Source organism: Urocitellus parryii, chromosome 6, assembly GCF_045843805.1.
Source record: "Urocitellus parryii isolate mUroPar1 chromosome 6, mUroPar1.hap1, whole genome shotgun sequence".
Classification (NCBI taxonomy): Eukaryota; Metazoa; Chordata; class Mammalia; order Rodentia; family Sciuridae; genus Urocitellus; species Urocitellus parryii.
In genome coordinates this window covers 140,098,490-140,110,716 of record NC_135536.1, presented here as the reverse complement: position 1 = coordinate 140,110,716, position 12,227 = coordinate 140,098,490, and the positions used below count along the sequence as shown (strand labels likewise).

At 35.7% G+C, this 12,227-nt stretch overlaps 1 protein-coding gene across 1 annotated transcript in view; it reads right to left on the bottom strand.

The window, feature by feature from the left end:
- Chd2 (chromodomain helicase DNA binding protein 2) overlaps positions 1-12,227 on the bottom strand; it is a 121,839-nt gene that overhangs the window by 19,972 nt on the left and 89,640 nt on the right. The window contains exons 29-34 of the mRNA XM_077800220.1: positions 9,941-10,079; positions 9,644-9,794; positions 8,411-8,533; positions 6,470-6,598; positions 5,415-5,555; positions 3,214-3,348 (exon numbers count right to left, since the gene is read on the bottom strand). Coding sequence (XP_077656346.1) covers positions 3,214-3,348; positions 5,415-5,555; positions 6,470-6,598; positions 8,411-8,533; positions 9,644-9,794; positions 9,941-10,079 — 818 coding nt within the window. The remainder of the gene's footprint in view (positions 1-3,213; positions 3,349-5,414; positions 5,556-6,469; positions 6,599-8,410; positions 8,534-9,643; positions 9,795-9,940; positions 10,080-12,227) is intronic.

Below are 12,227 nucleotides of genomic sequence, written 5' to 3'. Positions count from 1 at the left end.
AACTGGAGAGTATCATGCTAAGTGAAATAAGCCAATACAGAAGAACAAAAGGCCCAACGTTCTTTCTGATACGTGGATGCTAACACACAATAAAGGTGGGAGGAATAGAGTTCATTGGATTAGACAAACAGGAATTAAGGGAAGAGATGGGGGATGGGAGTAGGAAAGATAGAATGAATCAGACATAACTTTCCTGGTGTTCATATATGAATGAATTCACAACCAGTGTAACTTCACATTACATACAATCACGAGAACAGGAAGTTATACTCCATGAATGTATAATATGTCAAAATATATGCTACTGTCATGTACAAACTAAGAGAATAAGAAAAAGTTTTAAATAAAATAGATTTGGGGCCTAAGGAGTGTGCCTCAATGGTAAAGCACTTGCCTAGCATGTATGAGGCCCTGGATTTGATCCCCCAGCACCACAAAGAAAAAGAAAAGGTTAAAAAAAGGAAGAGATGGGGAAGACACCAAAAACTGGGAGACACCTGTAAATAACTGCAATATTCAAGACTATATAAAGGATTCTCACAGAATAAAATCAGACAAATTACCCACAAGAGGCAAAGGATATAAACAGGCAATTCACACAAATGTGAATGCCAAATAAATATAAAACTATAAATGTTAAAATACACCCCCAATCAATATTTCACAGCTCTCAGAATGGCAAAAATTATAATCAGAAATTGTCAACTATTTCTGAGAGCAGGGAAGCAATTCAATTGCAACTTAAATTCACCATAAGAAACCTCTACAATTGTTTTGAAGAATAATTCAATCATATTGAATAAAGTAGCAGACATACATGCCCCATGAGTGACCTAACATTTCTACTCCAGCCACACAGCCCAGAGAAGTTTCATATCTATGTACAAAAAAAAAATTGTAATAATTTCACTGCAGCCTTGTTTGTGATAGTTAACATCTGGAAAAACCCCAATGTTCATCAACAGTAGAAGAAATGAACTTTGGAAGTCATAAAATACAGTAACATGAAGCACTTAAATCAGAACCATAATGATCAACATGGTTAAATCTCAAAAGTATGAGACAGTAAAAGCAAATTACAGGATACACACAGTGCATCATAAGCTTTAAAACATGGAAAGCAATATTATATTTTATTTACTGGTATACAGGAGGCTGAATGGTACAGTTGTTAAGGACCCAAGCTCTCCTGCCAAACTGCCTGGGTCAAAACTTTATTTTCCTGTCTTGGCTGCATGGCATAGGATATGTTACTCAACTCCATTCATCTAATTCTTTAATATGTAAAATGGAGATGGAACCTACCTTACAGACTTTTGTGGAAAATTTACAAATAAAGTACTCTAATAGTACCTGGCTGTTTATATGTTACAGTCTTTACAGACATTAAGTTGTAAAATTCTAAAACCACACATAAGCCTAATTATCAAATTCAAGAACCATGCACACTTCTAGGAGGGAGGAAAGGAAAAGCATGGGTTTCGAGTGAGGAATACCAAGGGATTCCACTTTGAGTCTTAAAATGTATCTGACAACACTTCACTGAAGCTATAACAATGTCTACACTCCTGAAATTTTTCTGTATTTTTAAAATATTTCATAATATAAAACCAACATTAAATGAGACTATGTATAAGAACATTTTAAATTTCATTTATTTCTCCTTTAGAGATATGATCTCGCTATGTTAACCAGGCTGACCTTGAACTCCTGGGCTAAAGCAAGACATCTACCTCAGTCTGTCAGGTAGCTGGGACCATGGTTACATATTACTATGCCTGGCTTATAAAAACATTTTCTAAAATGGTACTATATAAGCATGATATTATTTTTATTATAAACAATGGACTAAAGAAAAACTAGGAAACAGATCAGAGAGCTGGGTATATAATGAATTCATTAATTTACTTATTTTTTATTGATATACTTCTAGCATCTAAGTGGATTTTAAATAATATATATGCTTGCCCCCAGAGAGCTCAGAGGCAGAAAAGAGAATTAAGAAAACTGAGATAACTACAAAAATTATATGCACATATGCAGGTAGGTTTTAGAGAATACAGAGAAGAGGTCAAAACACAGAGAAGACTACCTCACAGGATGGAGTCAACATTCCATTCTTTGCTGCCACAGAATTTGGAGCATTTCCAAATTCAGAAAAAGACTACCTTTTCTTTTAGCCTAAATAAGCTGTTAAGTGAACTGTGACTTGTGGAAGTTTGGACAGAGGAGACCACAGATGGGGAAGTGGTAACTGAGGATTTGCAGCATGATGAAATCTACGCATGCAACTCTACCAACGGTTGAAGGGCCCCTGAAGACACACTGATCTTATCCCAATCCCATGCCAGCCTGATCTGTGTACTCTCTGCCCATCACCTTCCTCACCTATTATGAGGAAATGGAGCCATATTTCCTAGGTAATGTGTTAGCTCTTAGCACCACAACATGGAAACAAGGAAAGACAGCACTGCTCTAATATACTAAACAGGACCTTCCCTCCAGCATCAGCTGGACTTGATCTTACGACTGTGGCTGCAGAGGCCTCTGTCACCCCCTCAGTGCATCCTATGGAATCCTGCTACATGACCTTTGAGCATGCCATTGCCTAGACTTGGCATGTCCTTCTTTCCCCTCCTCTCCAATTACCTATCACACTTCTTTCAGAACCTAATTCGAACATAACTTCCTTAAGCCTTCTGACTTCTCTTGACTAGTTAAGTCTCCTTCTCACAGAATCTTCACATTAACTAATCTCTCTCATTCCCGGCCCCATTTCAGTAATGCTGAATGTAGTTTTCTATTGCCCTGACTCAAATACAAAGTCTACAAGGATAGAAACAATTACCTGTTCAACATGGTAACCTATAGTTGGTACAGGAGAACATTCAATAAATGCTAGTTTAATGAACATTTCTGTTTCCCAGATGCCTGAGGGTCCTCAAAGACTTTCCAACTGGGAGCACAAGACATGAAATCTTAGACTTATTCTTCAATAGAGAACAAGTTAAAAAAAAAAAAAAAAAAAAAAAACTAATCTCTTCATGCCAAACTGGTTCAGAACACACAGTCTTCAGACATCAAAAGCAGTGTGTTTCCAAAATAACACACCAATGTTTATATCAACTGAAGCTCTGTGGCTGCGCCTATAAAGGGCAGAGCCACAGCAAGCACTGTGGTCCCAAACCAGCATCCCTCAATTTCAGCACTTACAATACTGAAGGTCTCCTGGTCCAGATCATCATCCTCATCCTCTCCAATGGGGACAGGTTCACTTCCTGCTGTAATATGGACAGGACCCTGAGATCGCTTTGATTTACTTGAAGATTTGGCTTCACCACCTTTAGGCTTTAAAAAAAAAAAAAAGAGTTACAAGGAATCATTGTCATTTGTACAATCCTGCCTTGCAATGTGGACTTCTTATCTGTAGTGGGTGACTGCAACAGAGTCACTTTATACCAACTTATAAGATTAATAGCTCAATCATACATTATTTCCATGCCTGACTCTAAAAGCACTTAATTGTAACTTCAATTTCATCAATGCTATATTTGGTGCTCTATTCCCTCATGCAGAAAATGCACAAAAACGTCATCAAGAGATTAAGACTATAAACTGATAGAACTCTTCCTGAGTATCATATAGCAATTTTTATTAATAGCTTACCCTTTGATGTAAGAATGTGTATTCTGAAATCTACATGAATCAACATGGATAAATCTCAAAATTACATACAATAAAATATTACAGAAGGACATATATATATTATATACCCCCACTTTAGAATAAAGGTTATAAGGAAAATAGGAAAGGAAAAGTAATACAATCAGGAGAAGCTATAAGGACAGCAGCTTCAGTAGTAACTAATAAGTAGTAACTAATAAGTTCAGTAAGTGAACTAATGAATACAAAACATTAACCAAAAACAAAGCCACTTCAAATAAACATGAAAAAATTGTCAACAATAGTTATGAGAGCAGTAGACAATAGATGTTTGCTGAACTATTCTTGTATTTCTTTTTATTTAATATATATATTAGTTGTAGTTGGACATAATACCTTTATTTTATTTATTTTTATATGGTGCTGAGGATCAAACCCAGGCCCTTGCACATGCTAGGCGAACGCTCTACTGCTTAGCCACAATCCCAGCCCCCTGTTCTTGTATTTCTATTATTGAAATATTTCATTTAAAAAAAAAAAAAAGAATGACTTAGCCAGGCACCTGCCTTGTAATTTAGCAAGACCCTTAGGAACTTAGTGATACACTGTCTCAAAAAGGACTGGGGATGTAGCTCATCCTGGAAATACACCTGGAATAAATCTCCAAAATAAATAAATTAGATTCTGTCTTTCTGAGGACAAATGCGGACATATTTGTCAGAGTATGATTTATACTGTTTAAATTAGAAAGCAGCCAGGCATGGAGAAGAATGCCTGTAATCCCAGATACTTAGAAGGCTGAGATTGGAGAATCACAAATTCAAGGCCAGCCTGGACAAATTATAAAATAAAAATTATAAAAAGGGCTGGGGTAGTAGCTCAATGGTAAAGGTCCCCAGTTCAAGTCCCAGTACTGCCAAAAGGGGGAAAAAAAAGAGCAATTTCAACATGGGAGATTTGAATTGCTTCCAATAAGTTATAACTAAACAAAATTCTCTCTACCTACTAAACATTCTTTTTAACACTTGTTTTTTCAATGAAAAGCTGTTTACTGCTAAGCAGAAAGAAAAGGCTACTCAAATGGTCTGAACTAACTTTTATTTTTTGTACTTATGTGCATAAGAGAAAAGTTTCAAAGGTACCACTGGGTGGTAGAATAGAGGTGTTAATTTTGTGTTTTAGCAATGATAAGTGAGTAATTACAATTGTTCTTTAAGAAGTCACCAAGCATACATCCAATACTGTACTAATCCTGTGGTTTGGAATGAACTTCAAAAAGGTCCCAACATAAAGATTCTATAGCAAGGCTTTATATCCATGTCTACTGCAAAAATTCTTGCTATTTGTTCCGAATCCTAAACTCTCCAAATTTCCAAATCCATTTGTGGATTGTGCTCTTCTAATATGAATCTAAGAACATGTTTCAAGCAGTTACCTGTTCATGCAAATTCTCTCACCTGTCCTATCTCAACTCAAACATCCCCCTCCCCCAAAACATGTATAAAAGATCAAGTAAAGGCCTTGTATATTAAAGAATATCCTAAACTTGTGCATGTACACATGCACACACATACACGCACAAACACTCCTCTGCAAGGATTGGTGCAAGCACACCTCTGACAGCCCCATCTTTTTTCTTGAATATACTCATAAAAAGAGAGTCCAGTGCCCTCAAACTCCATTCCATTTCTAGATCTAAAAAGAAATTTCAAAGGCTCTGGGTATCTCAATAAGCAGAATGGCATCATTACCTTCTCTTTCTTATCTTTTGACTTCTTCCTTTCTTTGTCCCCTTCTTTGTCTTTCCTAGAACTCATTTGCTTCTCCTTGTTCTCTTTGTTCTCTTTCTTCTTCTGTTTTTTCTTCATTGGACTTTTTTCTAAGCCATCATCCTAGGAAACAAATAGGGCTATGAACTTTTGCCTTCAACTTTATATCTACTTGTTTACTTCCTCTAGAAAGCAGCACTGCTCTCAGTAATTCATCACTGTGCTTAAACCTAAAAGCTTGTTTTCAATCACAGAGCTTTAAAGTATTCATTTACACAATTCTCAATTCTCTAGTAATGACCAGTGCAGGCAGATCCTCTTTATTTAAATCATCTCATGTAATTCTCATAACAACTCTTTGAGATAGGTATTATCAGCTGCAGGTGTAGCTCAGTGGTCAAGCATTTTCCTAGCACACAGGAGGTGCTGAATTCGAAACCCAGCAGTGTTTTGGAGTCATTATCATTCCCATTCCATAGACAGAAAAAACTGAGAATTAAAGAAAGTAAAGAGATTGTATACCTGTCTAGTCAGCTAGTAAATGATAAAGTTCTAATATCTGAATTCACATATGCAGACTCAAATCCATGCTAGTTCCTATAATCTCAAAGTATTACACTCTAAGAGCAACCAAATAAAATCCGATAAAGTTGTCACTCATGAAAATAATACTGAATAATACTAATTTACTAACTGGCAGACTTTGGGGCAAACCAGACTCACAAGGTTTTGTTTGCACATACAATTGACTTTATAGTACATGCCTCTTTATATAAGCCTGGGCTTTCTTTCAATATTAGTATTGGAATATTGCCTAATTACCCAAATGAGGCTAAGTACCAATTGCCATTTATTATTAAAATATTCATTATTCCACACATTAGTTCTATCAGTTATGAATTTGCAACTACATTCTTCTCCAATAGATTAAGCAAAATATATATACATAAATCTACATGTAAATGATTTTATACCAGTTGGCACAATATAGACCTAAAAGAATAATAATATTCCTCAAATAAAATCTACCCTTATACCTTTACTTCTCCTTCCTCTGATGGATTATCTGAGTGTCTAGGAGATGAAAACTCAAGTCCATGCTCATCTTTCAACCTCGGTGCTTTGTTTTCCTTTTTTACTCGAGGCTTCCGCTTTTTTAATTTGGCCTGGGGGAAAAAAAAAAAAGAAAAGAAGGATAAAATTACAAATCAAGTCCTTCAAATGCATGACAAATAACATTTACTCCTTTGAAGCAGTAGTAGCTACATAATTTAAACAAGAAAATGCAAAGTAGTCAAGAGTCCAACTAATTTTACCTCGAAACAAAACAAAATATAAAACCCTGTAGGGAGTATACATATCCCATACTATATAAAGACATCCATATTCCTTGAACCTATTGACTCAACTTTTTTGGAATTTGTCCTAAAGATAGAATTTTTGCCAAAAAGGGCAGGCAATACCTTATATACAAAAATAGAAATAAAAATAACATATTAGGGTCAGGGATGGGGTTCAGTGCTACGACACTTGTCTAACATGCATAAGGCCCTGGGTTCAAACTCCAGTACCACTAATAATAATAATGATAATAATAAAAATAAAAATAAAAATATTAAAGATAACAATATTAACAATAAAAATCCTAGAAACAAAGTACTTTATTAGCAGGGTGCAATGGTGCAAAATCGTAATCCCTGTGACCCAGGAGGCTGAGGCAAGAGGATCACAAATTCAAAGCCAGCCTCATCAACTTAGTAAGGCCTAAGTAACTTAACAAGACCCTGTGTCTCAAAAAATAAAAAGAGTTGAGAAGATGTAGATCAGAGGTTAAATACCCATGGATTCAATCCCCAATCCCAAAATAATAACAACCAAAAAAAAAAATACACAAAAGTATTTTATCTAAAAATAAGAAAAAGGTTAAAATATTTATCCACTCAAATATGATACAGAAATCTAAAACACCTCTATCTAAAATTTAAAACATAATAATATTACACATTCACTATATTACATAGTATCTGCAGAATGATATGCTATTTATTATACTATTGCCTGAAAAGGGTAATTTTTTTGGGGGGTGAGGTGGTGCTAGGGATTGAACTCAGGGGCACTCAACCACTGAGCCACAACCCCAGCCCTGTTTTGTTTTTTAATTAGAGACAAGGTCTCACTGAGTTGCTTAGTGCCTCGCTTTTGCTTAGGCTAGCTTTGAACTACTCACAATCCTCCTGCCTCACCTCTCAAGCTGCTGGGATTACAGGCATGCACCACCATGCCCAGCAAGAACAAGGTATAATTTTTTTCTACAATTTGTTTTATTTATAATACAAGGAAACTAACACAAGTGGCATATCTATAAAAGAGCACTTAAGAAACATGCACACACACAGACTGTAGTAGAGGATGTAACTTATATTTTATCTCATAACTGTGATTCCCCATCTTTCTAGGCCTGAACTAAAATGGTAAACTGGGAAAATAAAGGAAGATAAAGTTCAGATAAATTCAGCAGCTCAATTGGTATTTTTCAATTAGCTAGTAAGATACTCATAACTGAAGTTCAGTTTTTTATATAACTGTGGATTCCAACTGTCCATTTTACTCCTGGGATCCATTATTACAAGTAGCCCAATTAGATACAATAGACAATCCTTATGTTCCCAAACTGAGGAAGCAGAAAAAGGGAATAGTTAACAGTACATCTGAACTAGTGGCACTGAGGACTAATGATTCAGTATTTGAAGAGAATGGGTTTGTAAGAAAATTGCCAAGATGTTACAGTCAATTATTAAATGCATATTTCTATTATTACCAACCAAACCATAATCATGGAACCACAAAAGCAGTATTTGATCATGGAAAGGTAATGTTCTGTGCAGGGCCCGGAAAGGATATTTCTTTTCCTACCTAAACCTGTGGGGTTGGAGCCTTGGAACCCTGAAAAACACCCAGCTGACAATGCACTCACTCACCTCTTCCCCGCCTGTCACAGCCCCCTTCTTCTCCAGACCCTTCCTGAGCAGCTTCAGCAAGTAATCCGCTCGAGTCTGTAGCTGCTTCCCCTGAGGCTTTTTATCTGTCTCCACAGGCAGAATCTTCAACAGGAAAGGAAGAGAAGCACCCGCCACCACCCATAACCAGTTAGTAAATGAGGATAAACAGGTAACAAAGAACTCAGCACAGTTCTTTCCCTCCCCAACCACCCAAAACATAGATAAAGCCTCAGATCCTATCTCATGTCCATGGCTCCCAGTCACTGAAAATCCCTTATGAGCCGTTCTCATTTTACAAAATGGGATGGAGAAATCCAGCTCTCCCACTGGCTCCTACCTGTGCTGTTAACAGGGTAGAACAACTCAGGTAGGAGGGGCTTGTGGCTTCATCTGCTAGAGCATCCCAGCCGTCGTGGATTTCCTCCTTCCAGGAGCAGGGAATCCCTGGAGCTAGGTTAAAGCTTTGTTTTAGATTGAAAATGCTTCTTAGAGCATTGCCGGAGAGCATTGAGCTATGCCAGGACATGATCTGCTCCCTGCTACCACAGTTGGACCTCTCAGGCCAGACTGGATTTGGTCTCAGTGCTTATAACAGGGTGCTGTCACCCTCCTAAAACCCAGATGGGATGAGCATTGTTTGATGTGCCAGGAAAAGCCCTGCTAGGAGCATCACCTGGAGCAAATCCTACAAAAATTTAAGCCAGTTTTCCTTGTGTTCAACTCTAACTATGGCCTTTTTACTTGCAACAGACAGAGTGGGAGGCTCAGTTTCGTGGGAGAAATATTGTCAAAATTTAATTCCACTACAAGAAATACCAAGGCGACACTCATTGTGCAAAGAAATATGGTTGTTTCAAACAGACTCTGAAAGAAAGGGCCAACAACGAGGGCCTAGAAGTGCTTTTATTATTAATAAACTTACCCTGGTATTTGTTGTAATGAGATCTGACCTCTAGTAAATATCAATATTTTAAGATTTCTCCTAAATTTTCATTTGGCTATTTTTTGTCTTTCCCTTTATCATTATCTGTGAGACAGAGCCACAGTCCATTAAAGATGGCAACATTTCCAAGGATAAAGAAATCCCAGGAAATTACTATTCTTTTAGTATTCAATTTGATCACCCCTTCTTGAGAATAGATAAAAATAAGTAATCAATAGAAAAAAGTATACAATAAATGTAGCAATCTCTAGCATCACAGAGTTACTTACTTTATCTGTCAGTTTCAACTCTGGGTCCGTCTTAATTAACTCCCAGTTTCCATAGCCATGTTCATAAATTCCTAGCAGCAAGCGAGAGTCATCTTCCACTCCCCACTCTACATCAAAGTGTGCAGCTTTCACCCGACAGGTTAAGCAGTATCTAAACGGGTTTAAAAATAGGAGGACATTACAAAAGAGAATTTTCTGAAATACTAAAGAAGAGAGAATGAACAAACTGCATAACTACGTGTAACTAATATCAAACCTATGTTCAACCACCCCACATGTACCACAAAATATACTCACTTTTTTTTTTCTTCAGGGTCCACAGGGATGGATTTATGCAGCATCTCAAACTCTTCTTCATGTTGGATAATGGATTTCACATTAACCTGAACTCCAGATATCTTGATTGTTGGACCTCTCCTTTTCCCTGGCCCTTTCCCTAATAAACACAAATTTTACGATTCTTAAATGAGAACTATTAAAGTTTCATACACAACATTATCACCATTTATCACTAAGACTCCTGAACTCTTAGTCCCTTCTCTATAATCCCTGATTTACCGTTAATTCAAAGATACAACTATAAAACAAACATTTTTTTCAATTAATATTTATATTCAATTAATATTTACAAAACAGAATTGTGCAAAAACACTTAAGAGTTTCTTTAATATACTGATGCTTGCAATAGTAATTTAACTCTCCTATTTTTATATGACTTTATTCAAAAACTAACATAAGAAGACTCTGAAGGTATCATATTATGAAGTTTCTTCCTTGTTTTCCTACCAATCCAATTAGCAGATTTTTTACAAATTCAAATGTTTTAAAGATGATTCATACTTGACCTTCATAATATTGAAACTGAAAAAGTATAGGATCACAGTAACATCTAAACCATTTGAAATGATAAAGATGAAAAGGTTGCCCTAATCTATATGATTATAATGATCCACATCAGGTGCAGCAGTGCACATCTACAATTCCAGCCTCATGGGAAGCTGAGGCAGGAGGACATTAACTTGGAGATCGGCCTCAACAACTTATGGAGACCTGTCACAAAATGAAAAAATTTTAAAGGGGCTAGGGATATAGCTTAGTGGTAAAGAGTCCCTGAGTGAAAGGAAGGAAGGAACGGATGAACAAAAGAATGAAGAAACGAAGGAATGAATTTCAATGATCCGAGAAGTAAAAATAAAACCCAGTTACTCTAACCAAAGAGACCAAGTTGAAATCTGCAAGATAATGCCACTTGTTAAATGAGAATAAAGACGGTTCTCGATAGAAAGTGAGCTAAATATATGAAGAACCAGTTTATGAACAACAAAATGTTAGTACTCTTGGAGGAGATGTACAGCCTTGCTCACTACCAAAAAAAAAAAAAAAATGAAATGCATTTCTCATTTATGAGCAAAATATCCAAGCAATTAAAATATATTCTGTTTGTGAGTCTTGTTAATAGGTACTAACAAATATTTCTGTTGGTAATGTAAAAGGTACTAGATTTATAAAGGAAGATTTACAATCTCAAAGCAAAGCATCCTCCAGGCTCCAGCAGGACCCACTTCTAGAAATCTATCCCAAAGACATACTGGCTAAGATAGATATATTTTTAAAAAATTTTTCATTAGACCATATTTATTCTTTGTGAATTTATTTGTAACAGCAAAAGAGGAAAAGAAACCCATCAATAGGGAACAAAAAAGATAAGTTGACACACATCTACATGGAAGAATTCTGGGAAAATGTAAAAGAAAGGAAGATGATCTCTACATGACATGGAGTGCTTTCAGATGTGAAGCTAAATTAAGTGTACAGCAGAGCATGTATTATGTTTTCATCTGTAGAAGGGGAACTAAACTACACAGAAGCTTAGATTTAAAAAAAAAAAACAGAATAACAAACTCAAAACCTTAGATTAGGTAGAGGGAAGTAAGGGAGGGAAGCAGAGGGAATGTGGGAAAGACAGTGGAATGAAACAGACATTATTACTGTATGTATATATGTGACTATATGACCAAAATGATTCTGCATCAAATACACTCAGAAAAATGAGAAATTATATCCCATCTATTATGATATATCAAAGTGCATAAATGCATTCTACTGTCACGTACAACTAATTAAAACAAATTTTAAAATTATTAGGGATGGTAACCAAAGAATTAGAGGAGAACAGGAATGGAAAATAGGGATGAAAGTAAGACTCTCCAAATATACCTTATTTTACTCTCTTGACTTTGGACCATGTAAGTTTTTTAGCAATTAAAAAAAAAAAAGTTAAATCAGAATAATGCTTCCTAAAAATTAAAAATAAATATAAACAAGAGTCTATAAGTTGATGGTATAACCATATACAGAAAAGAACAATTTCAAATAGTTTTTAAATACTGTACATTGTTAGTGGGAATATACTAAGAACATAAAACATACCAAAAAAAATCAAACTTTGTGTGAGAGTCTTATTATAACAGGAAGATTGGCATTGACATTTGGAAATGTATGTATATAATTGCAGGATAAATAAAATACCTAATTATGTTAATATTTTCAGAAACAATATCAATAATCTTACATTGAAAATGGA